At 52.9% G+C, this 19608-nt stretch overlaps 1 protein-coding gene across 1 annotated transcript in view; it reads right to left on the bottom strand.

Moving 5' to 3' along the window:
- CFAP46 (cilia and flagella associated protein 46) overlaps positions 1 to 19608 on the bottom strand; it is an 88917-nt gene that overhangs the window by 21825 nt on the left and 47484 nt on the right. The window contains 14 exon segments of the mRNA XM_024762160.1: positions 492 to 680; positions 1383 to 1571; positions 5161 to 5296; positions 6170 to 6346; positions 7445 to 7551; positions 7657 to 7857; positions 9512 to 9658; positions 10380 to 10512; positions 11149 to 11247; positions 12180 to 12328; positions 17206 to 17355; positions 17969 to 18124; positions 18984 to 19186; positions 19450 to 19471. Coding sequence (XP_024617928.1) covers positions 492 to 680; positions 1383 to 1571; positions 5161 to 5296; positions 6170 to 6346; positions 7445 to 7551; positions 7657 to 7857; positions 9512 to 9658; positions 10380 to 10512; positions 11149 to 11247; positions 12180 to 12328; positions 17206 to 17355; positions 17969 to 18124; positions 18984 to 19186; positions 19450 to 19471 — 2058 coding nt within the window.

The following is a 19608-nucleotide window of genomic DNA, read 5'->3' as shown; positions in this document are numbered from 1 at the left end:
AGAAGGGTGTGGGCTTCTGTGCACTGATTAGGTGGGCGGGGCCCCCCACTGTGCTATAGGATGCAGGCCCAGTGCTCAGGTGCAGGCCAGACGCCCAGGTGCAGAGCTGCCAGGGTGAGGGAGACACCAGGGACACCCACATTTGGGGTGGGGTGGGATGCCCCACTTAGGATGGGTCCGTCCTGCCCTCTGACCAGGACCAGCCGTGTGCCTGCCCTTCCTCTCCCACGTGTTCTTTGCAAAGGGCGGCCGCCCCTCCTCGGGCCTGTCCCCAAAGTCCCTGTCTCCGTCCTTCCCTGCGGGCCCCGGGCAGGGCTGCTGCCGCCCTTTCCTTCCTTCCATAGCCCACATCGCCCTTCTTGACGGGGATGATTTGAGACCTGTTTGCTACCTCAGTTCTTACTGAGGTCAGGTGAGCTCTAAATATCTTGTTTCTGTTTTTTAAGCACAGGTGGTAGGTTTGTGAACCAGCCAGAAGCAGAAGCACGTACCAAGAGGCTCTCCTCCCAGTAGAAGGCGGGGCGCAGGGGGTCTGCGTGCACGGCCAACAGGTGCAGGGCCTTCCCGGCCAGGCCCAGGAGCTGGGCGCGGAGCTCCACGCAGCCGGTGCACAGTGGCTGCAGGCTCCCCAGCTGGGCCAGCACGGTGTGCGCCAGGGTCCGCTTCAGGGTGAACCACTTCTTCAGGGACACAGACCACCTCAGTTACTCCGCCCACGCCCCGGAAACGCAATAGGCCCACCGCTGCTGCCGCTCCCCAGCGGGACCCACCCTCTAACACCCCATGCGTTGTGGCGAGGGTCTCCAAGGCTCAGGTGTTGGGAGGGTCTGAAGTCTGCTGATGGAACCTTAATTTGGGGCTGACTGACAAGGACATGAGTTTGTATGCAGCTCCATTTCAGGACGAATTTGATCCGTTTAGAGTTACATCAAATTAACTTGATTCATACTTCATGAAATCTAAGACAACGTCTAAAATGCCAGGACATGTTTCCCTAAAACAAATATTTTGCAAATGTAACTTATTTTCTTAACAGACTGCAGCTGACCTTTATGGACTCCTTACTGTGACAACATGACCGTCAGAGCAAACTCGCGCCTTGGGAAGGGAAGCCGTCTGTGCACAGGGGGTCTCCCCCTAAGTACGACCCTGCTTTCATTAGCCAGTTAGACGGGGCTGCTGGGACCTGCCGGGAGCTGTGGGGGCAGGGAACCCACTCTGAGGGTTCAGAGACCTCAGGGGGAGGCCTGTGAAACCTGGCCTCCTGGACTCCCACTGGCTGGTCTGCACTTCAGGCACACGGAGGTGGAGGCCCCACTGCAGCATGACAGCCCCCGTTGGTGGGGGCCCCGGGGGACCGGTGAGCGTCTGTTGACGGTTACCAGGCCGACAGAAGTGTAGTCACTGGGGCTCTGCAGGTAGTCGGCCAGCAGCTTGTCCACGGAGCGCTGCTCCAGCTGCCGCTCCAGGGTCTCCTCCCACATGAGCTGGAGCATGTCCAGACACACCTCCACGAGGCTGAGCTTGAGGTGCGCCAGCCTCCTCACCAGAGGGGTGCTGACGTGCTGCAACTGAGACGCGCGCGCGGGCAGTCACGGCACGGGAGCTCCCACCAAGGCTCAGCCTCCACCCAGTCAGCCCCGACGGGCGCGCGCGTTCTGACGTACTGATACCCACGAAGATGATGGCTGCACCCTCACCCCCAACCCCCCTGCCCCCCCCTCAACCTCCTCCTTCTTAGGCAAACATGTGGCTACTTTCTGAGTCTACAAGTTAGCTTGCACTTTCTCGGATTTTACATGAATGGAATCGTATAGCATGTACTCTGCCTGGCGTGCTTCACTCAGCGTGGTTACGTTAGGGTCCATCCACGTTGTTGCCTGTATGTTAATCCCTTCGTACAGCCGAGCAGTGTTCTGTCGTGTCGATGCGCCAGTGTGTTCACCCACTCGCAGTCTGGGGCTGTTACAGATACCACTGCTGTGAGCATTCATGCACACGTGTGTGTGAACACGTGCTTTCACGTCTCTTGCGTAAACAGCTAGGAGCGGGATGGCTGGGGCATACGGCGGGCCTGTGCTTAACTCTTCAGGAAGCTGCCAAACCACCTCCCAAGGTGGCTGCACACGTTGTGTCCCCACGGGCAGCGCAGGAGAGTCCCAGTTCCTCAGGTTGTTCTAATATTCAGTGCGGTCGGTCCTTCAAGTTGTAACCATGTTAACAGGTGTGCAGCGGTTTTTCACTGTGGTTATAATCGGCGTTTCCCTGACTCACTAATATCATTGGCCATCTTTTCAACCTGATTATCTACCATCCACGTATTTTCTTTGGAGAAATGTCTGTTCAAATGTTTGGTCTGTTTTTATTGGGTTGTTTATGTCTTACTAAGTTTTGAAAGTCCTTTGTATACTCTGGAGACAAGACATTTGTCAGATAAATGATTTGCAAACATTTTCTCCCAGTCATTGACTTGTCTATTCATTCTCTTAATAGTGTCTTTTGAAGAGCAGAGTCCAATTTATAAATTTATTGTTTGATGGATCATGCTTTTGGTGTCACACATAAGAAATCTTTGCTAAACCTAAGGCTGCAAAGGTATTTTCCTGTTTTCTTCTAGAAGTTTGATAGTTTTAGCTCTTACATTTAGGCCTGTGATCCATTTTTGAGTTAATTTTTACATATGGTGTGAGGTAAGAATTGAAGTTTATTTTTTGGATGCGGACGTCCAGTTGCTCCAGCACCACTGTTCTAAAGATGGGACTTTGTTCACTGAATTCTCGGCACCTTTGCTGAAAGTCAGTTTTCTGTCTCTGTGCGTGTATCTATTTCTGGATTCTCTATTACGTTCCACTGATGTCTGTGTATTTTTAACCCTAAAACCACACTGTCTCAGTTCCTGTAGCTTTTATAGTGAGTCAAAATCAGGTGGTGTCAGTCTCCGACTTTGTTCTTCTTTTTCAAAGTTGTGTTGGCTATGTTAGGTCTTTTGAAATTCCATATAAATTTAAAAATCACTTTGTCAATTTCTAAAAAACAAACAAACCCTGCAGTATCCTGATCAGGATTGCAGATAATTTAGGGGGGAACTGACATCTTAATAACGTCAAGTTTTCTGAGCCATGCACTTGATATATCTTTTCATTTATCTAGGTATTGTTTAATTTTTCTCAGCAATGTTTTGTAGTTCTTGGGGTACGAGTTTTCACTTTTTTGTCAAATTTCATATTTATGCTGTCATAAATGGTGTTGTTTTAAAATTTTTAATATCCAACTGATCATTCCTAGTATATGGAAATATACAATTAATATTTGTATATTGTGCTTGTATCCTGCAACCTTACTAAGCTCATTCCTTAGTACTAACAGCTTTCTTATTTTGTAGATTACATAGGATTTTCTATACAGACGGCCATGTTAGCTGTGAACAAAGACAGTTTTACTTCTTCCTTTCCAGTCTGGACGCCTTTAATTTCTTTTTCTTGCTTTGTTGAATTGGCTAGAACTCTAATAAAATTCTGCATCAAAGTGGTGCAGGACGCATTGCTGTCTTATTCCTCGCCTAAGGGGAAAGCATTCAATCTTTCAACATGTGAGCTCTAGTTCTTTTCATAGATGCCCTTTATCAGATTGAGGAAGATCCCTTCTATTAATAGTTTGCTAAGAGTTTTTTTTTTTTTAATCAGAAATGGATGTTGGATCTTGCCAAATGCTTTTCCTGCATCTATTAAGATGATCATTTATTTTTAATTTTTAAAAATATATGGTGAGGGCTTCCCTGGTGGCGCAGTGGTTGACAGTCTGCCTGCCAACGCAGGGGACATGGGTTTGGGCCCTGGTCTGGGAAGATCCCACATGCCGCGGAGCAACTAGACCCGTGCACCACAACTACTGAGCCCGTGAGCCACAACTACTGAGCTTGCACGTCTGGAGCTTGTGCTCTGCAACAAGAGAGGCCACGACAGTGAGAGGCCCGCGCACCACGATGCAGAGTGGCCCCCACTTGCCGCAACTAGAGAAAGCCCTCGCACAGAAACAAAGACCCAACGCAGCAAAAATAAATAAATTAAAAAAAAAAAAGAAAATTCTAAAAAAATATACGGTGAACCAAACTGATTGATTTTTGAATGTTAAACAAGTCCTGGGATAACCTCAACTTGGTATATAATCCTTTTTATACATTGTTGGACTTAATTTTCTAAATTCTGTTTAAAGTTTTTCCATCTATATTCATGAAGAATAATGGCCTGTAGGTTGTTTTTTTTTTTTTAATATCTTTACCTTGTTTTGGTATCAGCCTCATAGAAGAGTTGGGATGTATTCCCTCCTTTTCAATTTTCTCAAAGAGTTTGTGCAGAATTGGTATTAATTTTCCTTAAATGTTTGGTGGGATTCACCAGTAAAGCCATATGAGTCTGACATTTTCTTTGTGGAAAATCTTTGAACTACAAATTCAGTTTATTTAGTAGACAGAGGGCTATTCAGTTTCTGTTTCTTTTTGAGTGAGGGTTGGTAGCCTGTGTCTTCCAAGCCATTTTCCATCCATTTCATCTAACTGTCAAATATTTGGGCTAGAGTTGCTCCTGATATGCCCTTATTATCTTTTTCATGTGTGTAGAGTCTGTGGTGATGTCACAGCTCTTATTTCTGGTATTGCTTATTTGCGTCCTCTCTCTCTCTCTCTCTCTCTCTCTCTCTCTCTTTTTTTTGATCAGTCTGGCTACAAGTTTATCACTTTACAGATCTTCTTAAAGAGACAGCTTTTGGCTTTATTGATTTTCTTTTTAATTTTTGTGTTTTCTATTTCATTGATTTGTACTGTGATCTTCAATTTCCTTTCTTCTACTTATTTTGAGTTTGATTTGCTCTTTTTCTCCTTTCACATTGCAGAGGGTGGTGAGATCATTGATTTGGGATCTTTTTCTCTTCTCATACAGGTGTTTAGTGCCACAAAGTTTCCCCTAAGTATTGCATTAGAGATATCTTAAACATTTTGATATGCGCCCCCTGCAGCATTACAGTTCCAAATAATTTCCCTTTTGATTTCTTCTCCGGCCCATAGCTATTTTGATGTATGCTACTTACTTTCCAAACATTTGGGCATTTCCTCCATAGCATTCTAGGTTTTTAAAAATTGAGGTAAAAATCACATAACACACTTACACCCTGAAGGGACAGTAAGCCCTGAATACGGTGAAATAGCTCTTCCTCTTCAGCAGCAGCTCTCTGGACCAGGTCGTATGCCTCCAAGTAACATGCAGTTTTCTGTTCTGCATCTTTCTCATTTTGGGCAGATAACCTTTATTGGACGGAAGAGTGGAATTTAGAACAAAAATGTCAAAGCATTACGTCGTCAGTACTAACAAAATGTGTAGCGTGTAATTTTCTTGTAATTATGATGTATATTTTATTAGTACTTTAAATTTTATAATTAGATGTTTCACCTGGAAAGATATTCTCAATATATCTCAGAGAAAAAAAAAAAAAGGAGCGATCTGGAGCGATGCAGTCAGCACAGTGTGACACTGTGTTCATAACTAAGCTGTGCTGATACATCAGCTGAAGCAATGCCACAATATTAGCTGTGCTGGTTTAAACACCTAATTTTCCTGTCTGTGTTTTTTTGCATTTTTTAAAGTTCTACATATACTGCTTCTATGATAATACTGTGTTAGGTTGGGTTTCACAGGTGTCAGGTTTCTTTTCCCGCATAAAGGCTGTTTGTAATACCCTGCCCTTGGTTTGCTTGTTGTGTCTTGGACGCTTGCGTGGCCCCGACCGCGGGGGGGCCCTGGGCGGGGTGCGGGGACAGGGGAGGGTCACGTGGAAGGGTTGCCGGCCCGCTGGAGTGGGGGCAGCGCCCGGGCCTCCCGAGGTGACGTGCGTGTGGCCGTGTGTGCACATGCGTGTCCGCACCCGTATGGTCGTGGGAAGACGCACACGCCTGGGGCCAGGGCTGGGCCGGGATGACGTGGGTGGACGCCCCCCAGAGGCTGCGGACCCCAGTACGTGTCTCTGGGGGAGGGTCGTGGAACCCCATGGCCAAGCCAAGCCAAGCCGTGGGGAGGCCCTGCCGGCGGCCGGGCGGGGGTGGCCCGGGAGGAAAGCTGGGCGCGTGGGGGAAGCAGGGAAGCGCAGCGGAAGGCCGGGAGGGGGGCGTGGGCCCACCCACCTCTTCATCTTGGCGCGCTCCAGCTTGATGTCCACACACTTCTCATTGTGGCCAATGTTGGTAAACTTCTCCTCAATTTCCAGCAAGCGATCATCCATTTCCATCAGCAGAAGCGAGTTCTGGAAGGGCTCAGAGTCCTCCGGCTCCTGGGCGGCTTTGATCTGGAGGCTCACACACCTGGGTGGGGGGGGGGCGGGGCGGGGAGGCGCTTCCCTGAGACTCGTGGTCAAGGCCACCGCCCACCTCTAGCTTCCATCTGGGCACAGGGAGAAACACTTTCCCCAGCGTTTCTTGACACCAGAAATCCTACAAGACACGCACGTTCTTTGGTCACAATGCCATAAAATTAGAAAGTAACAACTCCCCACCCCGCCCCTCTCTTAAAACACTCAGGGGCAGAAAAGAAAACCCACTGGAAATGGAATCCGTTCACAGGTCACACCTGCAGGCTGCTGCAGGGGGCGTCAGAGGTGCCTCTGCTAGGGGGAGAGACAGAGCACAGGGGCCAAGGAACCCATCCCAGAGGGGGAGACAGAACAGCCATGACAGAACAAGCCCTCTCCCAGCACAGGAAGAACTCAGCAAAGACCAAGAGAGAATACAGAAAACCAAAATCAGGCAAAATCCACAATTCTTTGGTCAGTAAAGCAGAAGCTGCTCTGAGAAGGTGGATTCAGTTGGAATCTGCAAATCCAACTTAGGAGACAGACCTCGAGGCTTTGCACAGTTACGAGAAAGGCACCCATGAACGTCCGTGCTGAAACCGCGAGGAAACCACTTTCTGCGAGAAGATAAACGACCAGGAGGATGGCTCGAAGATAAGCTGCTGATCTGAAAGCTAGCGATCCTACTTGGGGTCTCTCTCCTGCGGCCTCCCACCTCCCAGGCAGCTGCAGAGACCCTGGTGCTGTCTCTGTGGACCTGACACGCGGCCCAGAAAACTGGCGAGCAGAGGAGCAGACAGACCAACAGACCCCAGGAGGACGTCTGACCACCTGGCAACGTGGGGAGAGGAGAGGCCGGGCCTGCCCCAGCCTTAGAGGCTGCCCGGAGATGGAGCCACTTCCAGGGGAGCTGAGAATCCACGGGACAAACAAGGCCACTCGCCCCATCCTGAGAGAAATGCTTGCTGCCAGGAAGGGATGCGGGCGGAGGCTGTGGGCACAGGGCCCTGTCCTGTGAGCCTCTGAACTTCGTAGGCTTAAAAATTAATAGATGGAAAAAAGTAAACCACTATTTTCATGTTGATTAACATTTTTTCTTACAAAAAATTACCTGGCTTCTAGGTCTGTGGTCATGAATTCCAGTATGGGCATTCGGTTCGGTCTCTCCTTCTTAAGAACGTTGAAGGTATCTATGAGCTTCTGGAACAGCTGGCAGACCTGAGGCAGGCCCAGCAGGGTCACGGCAGCCCCCGCTGTCCCGCCCCCTCCCCCCCCACCCCCCGCAGGCTGCACCGCCGGGTGGGCACGTGGCCGGCCCCTCACCACTGCCTCTCTCCTCTCGTTCTCGGTGGACAGGAGTGTGTCCGCCAGGGTCAGGGTGGAATCGTACCAGAACTGCTCACTGCCCCCCAGGTGCTGGGCCCTCTCGGCCATCTTCCTAGCTTGCCCGTACTTCTTTTCCTTGTTTGCCAACCGTGCCAACAGGTGCAGGCATTTCGATTCTGCACAAGGATCGTCGAGCTCCTAAAAAAGAGGTGCGTGTTGAGACAGGACGGGGAGTGGCGGGGGGAGAGTGAGCGAGAGAGAGACAGAGACAAAGAGATAGAGAGACAGAGAGGCAGAGAGACAGAGAAACTGAGACAGAGAGAGACAGAGACTGAGAGACGGCAGCCGTGGCACCAGGCCTCTGCACACACCGTCTGAGCTCTTGTCTGGCGACATGCCTGCAGTGTGAGGGCGCAGGGGCTAGGCTTGATGCCTGTGTATGTGTTAAAACCTATTCCCCTGACTCTGGAAAGCACTGACAGCCCTGGAAAGCCCGCTCCTGGCAGCAGGAGGGTCAAGTGGCGGCCAGGTGGAGGTGAGGGCAGCGTGTGGATGACTCTTTCCTGGGTCTGGGGGAGGCTGACAGGGAGGGTCACGGATGCACGGCCACAGGCCAGGAGACGGGACTGCGGCGCCTGTGGCATGTGGGTGTCGGCTCACAGCCCCCCACCTCCTTCAGCCACCTGTCCACCCTCTGGTCCAGATTCCTGGCCCCTGGGAGCCCCTCCGTGCCTGTGCTCCTCTGCATCCCCCCAGGGCCCACCCTGGCCGCTTCCCTTCAGCAGCCGCACGGCCTTCTCCGTCCCTTCCCAGGCCACGCTCCCTCTTGAGTCTAGTCTGCACACACCTGTCCCCCTGCCTAAGACAGAGAGCTGAACCTCCCAAGGCTGTGAAGTTTTTGTACCTTTATTAGGGATGCTTCTCTTTCTGGAGTTCTTCTACAAAGGAAGTGCCAGCCTGTCTGGTTCTGTAGCTTTGCCCCACCCTCCCAGGGAACAATTCTGAACCCACCTGGAGACAGAAGCACCCGTCTGAGGCCCTGGGAGCCGCTGACGCTGCACCCGAGCTACTACCTCTGGGGAGGGAGGGACGCACACACGGGTGGCTCCACTCTGTCCTGGGTTTTTCCCGAGGGCGTCCGTCCTCACGGGGGACAGAGCCCAGGAAGAAAGCCACAGCTGAGCTGGGGGAGAAGGCAGGAGCCTGGGGCTTCCAGAAGTTGGCACTGGAGGGGGCGGGGCCTGGGGGAGGGTCCAAAGACCTGTGCTCAGGGGCAGAGCAGGCTCAAGAAACCCAGCAGACAGTAGCGGGGTCCTGAGGGGCTGAGCTGAGATCTGAGCATCCAGGCTGGAGTCAAGCCTTTCTGAGGGGGCCAGTGAACCCCAGGCTTCCAGTGAGACCCCGGAGATGCCACAGACACCTGCAGGGCCCACACCGAGGAGCAGCAACAAAACAGCCAAATGGGTTGGGGCCCTGGGGCCCCATCTATCTGCCTCTTAGAACAAAACCGAAGCCCTCGGCCTCGCCAGGGGCGCCTGTCCACACGCACATCGAGAGGCCGGCTCAGAAACAGAAGGGGCCCCCCAGCCCAGGAGGAGAAAGAGGCTCTAACACACTCTGATGAAGGAGCTCGAGAAACCAGAGGAGCCGACAGACAAAGGACGTGAAGGACAGACCTCGGCAGAGCTGGATCTGCACATGGGAGTTGGACGGGTGCTCTAGAACAGGCTTCAGCACAGACAGTTCCCTGCCTCCCAGAGAGAAGGGTCTCAGCGGGGACACGGAGTTGGGGGGCTGCTTCTCGGGGGAAGAGGCCCCACAGGTGCAGTGGGCTGGGTAGGTGTAGCCTCACCTGGAAGGCCAGGTACGCCTCTGACAGGAGCAGCCGGGCAGGCTGGTACAGGTCCATCTCCAGCAGGACTTCAGCCTTGAGGGTCCACAACTGCGGGAAGGACATTCCATCCAGGCCCCTGCCGGTCTCTCCGTTTATCTTCAAAGTCTGTAAGACATGCAGGCCCGCCGGTGCTGCGTGGGTGCAGGGCCTGTGCTGTCGAGCGAGATTCCCCACCGGCCCCGCACCCGCCAAGCCCAGCCCCCACTCCGGTGCCCGTGGCCGGGCTGTCCCCCGGGAAGTCTGTCTCTCCTCATCCACCAGGCCCACCAAGCAGCCCCAGGTGCAGGTGGCTCGCCTGGCCTGTCCTGCAGGAGGGCTCTGCGCACTCCAGGCCCCGGCCATCCCCCACCAAGAAGGGAGTCCCAGGTGTGGCACTCCCATGGTAACAAGTGCTCGTGACCTCGGAGCATGGTGGTGGGGATGGTTATTTCCTTTACGCGCAAGCCCATACGAGGCGAGCCCACCACCGGACGGGGTCGGGGGCAGGCCGGTGGGCGCTCAGACCTCCTGGCCGCTCTGGCTGCGAGGGCCTCGCCCTTTCCCCCTTCTGGTAGGCACGGTAGCTCTCCCGGGGGGGCACCCGCTACTCCCAGCCCGGCCTCTCTGAACTGCAGCTCAGGCCCTGCAGTCCCGTCTTCCCTGGGGACTTCCAGGGCCTGTAGGGAGGGGACACATCCCATCAGTCCCTGGATTTCCCAGGAAACCCCGCACCAGGATTTGGAGGCAGCAGGCAGTTAAGACAAGTCCGAGCTTACTGGCTGGAGCGGGGGCCTGTCACTGCCCCCGCTGGGCTAAGAACCAAGGTGCTTCTGCAGAGAGAGGCTACCTTATCCTTTGCTACGAGGGGCTTCATCTCTGCTTGCTGGGCTGGAGTGAGGGGCTCCCTCAGTGTTGGCAGACTTTCTTCTAATAGAGGTTCCTTATTTTTCTCCTTTTTCAAGGCAATTTCTTTTCTGCAGCTGATATAAGTAAAACGGGCATTATGCCAAAGAAGAAATACAATGGCCAGAGACACCTGAAAATGTTCAGTTTCAGTAGGAATCAAAGAAATACAAATCTAAATAGCTACAAGAAGCCGCTATCCACTCACGTGTTTACAAAGATTTTTTTTTAAATTCCTATGGTTTAGCAGCATATATGACTCCCAAATTTCCACTCCTAGCCCATTCTCTCTTCCAGACTCCAGGCTCATGCATCCAGCTACTTGTCTGACATCCCGACCTGGATGTTTAACATGCATCTCAAACTTACATCCAGGCCAGAACTCCACCCCATCTGGAAAGGCAGCCCGCAGAGGCCCCTCCAGCCCCTGCTTCTTGTGGGACCCTCCTTCCCCGTGTGCCCTCAGGACGCCGCCTCCTTCACCCGTCCCGCTCCCCCTGGCCCCCTGCACACGCCTGGTGCTGTGTCCCTCCGCCACGCGGCCCCAGCCCGGGAGACGCCCACACACGGGAGGGCAAGTGAGGAATGAACTGCCCCTGCTGCCCAGCCGTGGTGGGAGACGGGGCCTGGGGCTCGAGGAGACGCGGCCGAGAGCAGGGCCGGTGCCTGAGCGGCACGGCAGCAGGCGGAGCTCCGCGGCTCGGCTGACTTACCTCACCTGCTCCAAGTCGCAGATGTAGGCGTGCCCGCCCACCTCCTCGTGGAAAGTGGCTGCTTCCCTCAACTTCAAATCAGAACAAACTAGGGCAAGTCTGGGGGGGCGAGAGGAGCATCAGCCCTGAGTCGGGCTGCCCTGGGCTCAGCCAACTTGATATAAGTTGGTAAATGGGAAAAGGAATGGATAATCTGAGGCTATTTTCTATAATTTGTAAAGCTAAGCCAGATTACTAGGGAAAAATAACAGATGGCTCCATCAAATTTCAGGTAGAGCACATTTCTACACTCATTCATGAATTTTACTCCATACGCATTTATAGTCTCAGGGTCAGCTTTCGAGGTCAAGACAAGGTGCAGTGGGTGGGGCTCTGACCTGTTACAACTTTAAGCAAACAAGCTCTGCTTTGATTCTTGTGTAAAACAGTTGTATTGTGAAATGATTTCAAGTTTCCAGAAAAGTTAGACAAACAATACAAAGAATTACTACATCCTTCACCACCCAGGTTCTCTCTCTCTCTCTCTCTCTCAATTTTATATATGTAAAGATCTATTAAAATTTTATATAAAACTTTATAAAAATATAAAAATTGTATATATAAAAAATATTTCCTGAACTATATATAAACTTTCATATATAGTTCAGGAAATAATTAAAACTTATTTACACATAAATTTTATATAAAATTTATATATATCAAATGTTTTCCTGAACTATCTGAGAGTAAGCTGGAGACACAAAAATGCTCCTTTTTTCTACTTATTCTACTTCAGTGTGTATTTCCCTGGAATAATCATATTCTCTTAAGAACCAGGCAGAAATTTTAAAACTAAAAATACTATTTTTATGTTTAAGTATTCTGATTTATTTGGCTTGACAAATCTTAGGGACTTTATTATTTATATAAATCGTCAACTACAGAATTAATATTTTAAAATCTTATTTGGTTTTATATTGCTTTGGGAAATATTCACCTTAGCCACTTAAATGTCTCCCAGCTCCCCCAAAAATAAAGCAGGTGGTACCAACCGGAGGTGGTAGAGGTCCTTGAGGCTCTTGCTGTCGACCACGGAGGCTGCAATGAGTACCTCCAACTGCAGGACCGGGATGGTGAGCTCATGAAGGAACACCTTCTGCAGGGCCTCGACCAAGTGGTCCAGATAATATAAACTGTACGTCTACATCAATACACAGCAAACATGTAAGGTCAAAGACAGGGGAAGGGTGGGCCCCCAGCTCACAGGGTCTTCCCTCCAGAAACTCTGTCCACAGTGCCACGCGCACAGGGGTGCTGAACTAGTGTCTGTTGAGGGAAGGAGTGATGTGCTCTCTGCCTCCTGTCCTTCAGTTAATGGCTTTCAGCTTGTCGTGTGCAATTTCCTGGAATCTTCAGCACCCAAGTATAAAGATGCTCACAAGAAAAATCCATCTGCTTTCATTCAAACTAATGTCCTTGTTTCATTTCTTTATACACACGTACAATTGCTTTCAAATTCAGTATAGACAGAGACGAACTAATACTTCTTATAATGTCACACTAGGTTTGATATTCTCAGTAGAAAATTAGAGAAGTTGGATGAGCTATTTTAAAAATCTGCTTAAAAGCACTGAAAAGTGAACAATGCAGGCAAAAATGACTGGGCCGAGACACGGAAGATGTGAATCGAGAGATGTGAACCAGGCACCTTGGGATACACGTGTCCTGGGATGTCTGCTGACAGAAGAGGCAGCTGAGAGCCTGAACAGCACCTGTGACTCTTCCTTTGCAGGTGGAGTAGAGGGCCCACTGAAGGCTAGTGCCCGACTGGGTCCCCAAAGCCCGCACCTGAGGCTCAAGGGCAATGAAATAAAACAGCCCTGTCAGGGGTTACATCCCAGCCCAGTGGCATTTGGGTGGCCTGGAAAGGGTGTGTTATTTTGAGCAACTAATAATTGATCATTCCTGGTGAGGCCGACACTAAAAGATGATAACAGGATATTAAGGGGCTTCCCTGGTGGCACAGTGGTTGAGAGTCCGCCTGCCGATGCAGGGGACACGGGTTCGTGCCCCAGTCCGGGGGGATCCCACATGCCACGGAGCGGCTGCGCCCGTGAGCCATGGCCGTTGAGCCTGTGCGTCCGGAGCCTGTGCTCCGCGGCGGGAGAGGCCACAGCAGTGAGAGAACCGCATACCGCAAAAAAAAAAAAAAAGGATAGTAAGAACCACATTATGCCAATAAATTTAAAATTTTATATTAACTGGAAACATCCTAGAAAAACACAACCCACCAACATTACAAAAAATTTATAAAATCTGAAGCGCTCTGTAACTACTTAGTAAATTGGATCCATATTTTAAAATCTTCTCAAATAGATCTAGGCCCAGAAGTCTTCACCAGGGAATTCTTCCAAACATTTAAGGAAGAAATAACAGCTAATCTTATACAAATTATTCCCAAGAAGAGTTAAAAAAGGGAACACTCTCTAACTGACTAAAAGGTCAGTGTGATGTTGTGATAGAATAAGACACATACCTCTGGTCTTTGTTCTTGGTTCCTGGCACTGAGCTCCTACAACCCTTCGGATTTTGTGGTTCACAAGCCCCTTTCACCCACACCTGAGTTTACACTCGCAAGGTGACTCCTGGCCATCCCTACAGAGCTTCAGGACGGGGGCTGGCGGCCGGAGGAACCAACCACGTGATGGGAGAGTGAAACCCTCAGCCCCGTCCCAACATCTGGGCGGGGGGGGCGGGGGCTGGAGGCTGAGTTAATTCCCAACGGCCCGAGAGCCGATCAGCCGTGCCCTGTCCCGGAACCTGCAGGGAAACCCTGCGGGAAGGGGTTTGGAGAGCTTCTGGGCTGGTGAACGTGTCCACCTGCCAGGAGGGTGGTGCCCGGCACACCCCAGCTCCACGGGGACAGACTCCCCCGTGCTCGGGACCCTTCCACACCTGCCCCATGGACCCCCTCATCGGGCTGCTCATCTGCATCCTTTACAACATCCTCTGTAACAGACCAGCGATCTAGCTAAGTCAAGTGTTTTCCTGAGTCTGGGAGCTGTCATGGCAAACATCGAACCTGAGGAGGGGGTCGTGGGAACCCGATTCATGGCCACACTGCATGGAGTGCAGTGGCCTGGGGACCCGACACTTGTGACCGGCGTCTGGTGGGGGCGGCCTCGAGGGACGGAGCCCTGACCCTGTGGGGCCTGCACTGACCCTGGCACGTAGTGCCAGAACTGAGTTAAATGGGGGGGTCACCCAGCTGGTGTCCAAGGGGAGCAGAGAACTGGCTGTTGTGCGGAAACCCGCACACCTGCGGTCAGGAGCGCTGGGAGCAGAAAACAGTTAGAGTCAGTGCAGCTTCTTACCACTTCCTGACAAGCGTGTAGTATGAAAGGAAAATTAAACACCAATTTCCTCATGAACATAGAGGCAAACACCCCGAACAAAATACTAGCCAGTTGCATCTGATGATAAATGAAACGAATAATATGTCTCAACCAAGTTGACAATATTCTGATAAGCATCAGGGAATAAAATAAGGAAAGAGAAGAAAGCCATTATGTGATAGATGGAGAAAAATACTTGATAAACATCTGTAGCCATTTGTGATTAAAACTCTCAGCAAATAGAAACAAAGGAACTTCCTTAATCAATAAAGAATACCCGTAAGCACCTACAGCAAACATCGACGACACTGAGTGAGATGCTGAAGCCCCCTTGCTCAGCCGGGGAGCAGGACAAGGAGGTGTCACCATCTCTGTTCAGCGCTGTGCTGGTGGCAGCCAGTGGAATAAGGAGATAAAAAGTGTAATGATCGGAAATGAGGAAAAACATTTGCGGACGAAATGCAGACTCTGTGTGTACACATAAGATCCAAAGAATCTACAGATCGGTTACCAAACTTACCTAGAAGTTAACTAAACTGATGGCTGCAGGGTCAAGATGAAAACAATTCTATTTCTAGATTTCGTCTGGAGTTTAAAAAAATGAAACAAAAGAGGTATATTTATAACAGCAACACAAACATCAAATACATAGAAATAAATCTAATGTGTGTAACCTCCACGCATAAAACTCAAATCCATTATCAAGAGAAGTTACAGAAGACCTACGTCAACAGAGAACTAGAACATGCTCATCGATTGGAATATTCAATGTGGCAAAGACGTCAGTTCTCCCCCAAACCAAAAACTGATCTCGAGATTCAATGCAAGCACAGCCAAAACTCCACCAGGGTTTCCAATGGAAGCCAACAAGCTGACTCTAAAAGACACATGGAAACACATGGACGATGGAAAGGACATCCAAGACCTTCCTGAATAACAAGGTCAGGAAATGTTCTCTCCCAAGCAGTCAAGGTGACAAACCTCAGTAGCTCAGACAGTGAGGTGTTGGTGCAGGTGTGGACGCCTGATTCATGACAAGCGTGGCAAAGAAGCCAGGCCAGCGATTTTTCAATGTGTTAGAACATTCAGATTATCCAGATCGGAGAGCTCAGAACCGGATCCTTCACCTCACAGCACACACATGAACCAACTTCAAGTGGACCTAAATCTGACATGTAGAAGTATAAAGTTTTTGGGAAAATATCATAAGAGGACATTTTCATGACCTTTGGGAAGGAAAACATTTTTTTAAACAGGACACAACAAGGCACTAGTCATAAAGGGAAAGATTCATACTTTTTCGTACACTAAAACTTGGAATCCGTATTCACAAGAAGACCTCAAGACAGTCAAGGCCCAGAGTGGAGGGTGACCTGCTGTCATAAACTGTCAAAGTGTTTTCTCCAAGACAGATAAGGAACTCCTTCAATTCAACAAGGTAAAAACAGAGGCTTAATAAAATATGGGCGACCGATTGCACACGCAGGCCACGAAAGAGGACATTCAAGTGGCCAAAAGGCGCTGAGAGGCGTCCTGCCTCACCGTAGTCAGGGAGTGTCCGGCTGAGCCCAGCGAGAGGCCCACGCCCCCCAGACGGCCAGGTGAGAAGGCGGGCCTCACGGCACGACCACTGCGGAAGGCAGTTTGTCAACATGCTGTAGTTGGAGATACACGTGCTCCGTGACCCAGAAACGCCGCTGCTGGGTGTGCCCTCCAGGCACGTGGGCACGTGGGCCCTGAGACATCTGTAACAGGCACGCTGGAGACAGCCCCGTGCCTTCCGTGGCTGAAGGACAGACAGGCCGCGGTCGAGTCACCAGACGGAATACTCGTCACCGACGATGTGAACACAACCAGACACACGAAGCAGCGCGGAGGATTCCCGCGGACACCACGCTCCAGAGAGAAGCCAGCCATGGGCGGTTAGAGGCCGAGAGTCTCTATTTCCACAAGCACAGAAACCAGGCAGGTGCGGGGCTGAAAAACAGCCCCCGAAGTAGCCCGGCGCTACCCCTGGAACCTGCGCGCAGGTGTGATCAAGGTAAGGACGCCGAGCTGGGGAGGTTGCCCTGGATGATACAGGCGGGCCCCACGTGTCATCGTATGGGCCCCTGTACGTGGGAGATGAGACACAGACACAGCGGAGAAGCCACGTGACGACGGAGGCGGGGGGTGGGGGAGGTGACGCGGCCACAAGCCCAGGAGCCCCCAGGAGCTGGAAGAGGCAGGAAAGACCCTCCCCTAGGGCCTCCAGAGGGAATGTGGCCCCGCCGACATCTTGACTTCGGCCCAGTGATACTGACTTTGAACCTGTGGCCTCCAGAACTGTGAGGAAAAACCTTTGTGCTGCTTTAAGCACCCGGTTTGCGGTGGCCTGTCGCAGCAGCCGGGGGGCACTCCCAGGCACGGCTGAATTTCACCTTCAGGAGTGTGACCTGTGCAGGGAATGCGTGAGGAAAAGTCCCCCGGGTGCTCGGGGAGGGGGAGGTGGCCGGGGACGAGCCTGTGGGAGGGTCTGGGGGCTTATGCCCAGGAGGCCCTTCTTCACAATTCCCTGAGCTGAGCCCCGTTTCTGTGCATCCCTCTCTGGTCCCACTTCACACCAGAAAGCGTCAGCTGTGACAACAAGCCAGGAGGCAGGACACGGACACAGGCCTGGGACGGCATCTTCAGGTCCACTCACCGGCTTCTGGAGAGTTGACCGGTTGACGGCAAAGTTGCTCTGATCCTGTTTAAATACTGATATAGCTTCTTCGGGGCAAGTGTAGGAAGCCCACTCTTCTATGCTTGCTGGTACGTCTTCAAGGCGTTTGCCAGGAGTGGGGCTTTGAAACTGCAAAGCAGGAAGCCAGGCTCTGCTTTAGGAGGTGGAGCTCGAAGCAGACACCCAGGTGGCCCTGCGGGAAAGGATGGGTCGGCAGCGCCTCTGGGGACGTGCGTGGCGCCCTCCCTGGGCTGCCAGCCCGACGGCAAGCCACACCGGACCCACACGTGTCTCCACTTCCTGGAGAGCAGTGATGGGGGAGGGAGGCAGGGGCGTCCCCAGTGGGGACAGTGAGGCGGGACGGCCGGGAGGGGCGCTGCCGCGAGCGCAGCCCCAGAGACGGGCAATTCCTCCGGTGACAAGGTGACGTGCAGCACGGGCCCCCAGTGGATGGAAACAAGGTGCTGTCCCGCCCCGCATGGCCAGGGCCCAGATGCACCTGGGCAGAGGGAGGGACCCGCTCTGGGAACGCAGAGGACAAACCACAGGGGAGAAGCCAGACCCTCCCCGTGTCACCTCCTAACACCCGGGGCAGGGGGACCAGAACCACTGGCTCCACTTCCCAGGGGGGGAAACCGGACAGAGCAGCCGGGACAGCTCTGCCCTCTGCGGCCCAGCCCCTGGGACGAGGAGCCTCAAGGGCGGCTGGGGCAGAGCCTGGCTGCCGGGAGGGCACGGTCACCTGCTTCGAGGCCCTGCCCTTGTTCTTGTCTCTGTCCTTGTCTTTTTCTCTGTCTTTGCTTTTCTCCTTCTCCTTTTGAAGCAACAATGAATGTGAACTTGCTGCTGCTGGAATTCTACTTTCTGAAATTGATTTTCCTGCTGTTAATAAAGAAACCTGGCAAAAGAAAATCCGAATTTGCAACACTGATAACAGAAGCGGGTTTCCCTCCTCCCATGCACTCAGGTATGAGGGCAGGTTGGGAGGGAGTGGCCAGCCCATGAGCCGCCCAGCGCAGAGGTGGCAGCAGTGCCCCTCGGTGGGTGGACACATGGCCGCCCTCCTCTGCCCTCGGGGGGCTTCCTCCAGGACTCTGGGCCTGCGGGGACGCACAGCTGACCCTTAAGAAGAGCTTGTCAGCCCCATAAAATGAATTAACGTCTCTAATGAAGAACACACTCAAGTGACTTTTAGCGGTTCTCAAAGAATCGCAGAGTCGCTGCGTGGTGGGTGGTGGGTGGTGGGTGGTAGTGGCCTGGGGCACCTTTAAGACCCAGGACGGCCTTCCCAGTCCTTCCTGCTGCCAAAGGGCGATGGCCCTGTTGTCCCCAGCACATGGCCGAGGGCAGGTGCAAACGTGCCCCCAGAAGAAAGGCCTGTCCTGCCAACACTGTCCCACTGGGCGGGCACCGACGGCAGGAGGTCCTTGAGAACAAGAGTCGACCAGGAGCTGCCCCGGGGGCCCCGTAAAGAGGTGGTGGGAAGGAGGGCAGCTCGGAGGCCGTGCAGAGGGGGCATAGAGAAGGTTCTGGAAGCCCAGTGGCAGCGCGGTGGAAAGACAGGGTTCTGCGGGTGGTTGGGCAAAGGCGCTGGGGTGAGTCTTGGGGAGGAGGGGCCACTTCGTAGGGAGCAGCGAGGCCCTCCCTCCTCCCCTGAGTCCCCAAAGCAGGGAGGGTGCTGCTGGGAAGGAGGGGAGAGGGACGCTGTCCCGGGAGAGACATAGGACCTGTGCAAGTGCAGGTTCCCGGGGCCTCACCTGCCAGATGCGGCAGAGAAAGGTGTAGGCCATGAGGCAGTAGTCCTGGTGGCTGGCGGCGCTCGGGGTCACCACCAGGGCCAGCAGCGTGTAGGCGCGGGCCAGCGTCTCAAGCTGCCGTACATTCCGAAGCTTCTCCAGGGAGGGGGGCCCCGAGCCCTCAGCCCCTGGGCCCTCCGGGGCCGCCGGAGTGGACACCTGCTCTTCTGGAAGACAGGGGCCGCTGGGTGTCCTCCCTGCCCGCCCCCTGTGCCCGCCTGGTCCCCAGGGGCCCCTGCCACCCGGCCTGGGGTTGAGACTCTTCCAGAGGGGCGTGCCACCTTCACAGGGGCCACCCTCAGGGACGGGCCTCCCAGGGCTCCCCCAGTGGAGACAACAGGCCCACCTGCAGGAACGCTGCAGCCACCGTCGGGGCAGTGAGGGGATGCCGCCCCTCCCTCCGTCCATCTGGCTGGGCTCCCACCACCTCCCTAAGGCCTGGGCTGGGCCTTCCTGGTGGATGAGCTCTGCTGGAGCGGGAGGGACCAGCAGCCGAGGAGGCAGGGCCCTGACCTCGCCAAGCCCACAGGGCGCTGGCCTGCGGGGGCGTCTCAGGGACAGCGGAGCCCAGGAGCCCCTCACTGCA

The sequence above is a fragment of the Neophocaena asiaeorientalis genome, unplaced genomic scaffold (genome assembly GCF_003031525.2).
Source record: "Neophocaena asiaeorientalis asiaeorientalis breed wild unplaced genomic scaffold, Neophocaena_asiaeorientalis_V1.1 scaffold356, whole genome shotgun sequence".
Taxonomy (NCBI): domain Eukaryota; kingdom Metazoa; phylum Chordata; class Mammalia; order Artiodactyla; family Phocoenidae; genus Neophocaena; species Neophocaena asiaeorientalis.
The sequence above is the reverse complement of the archived record's forward strand: the minus strand, read 5'-3'. Positions and strand labels throughout refer to the sequence as shown.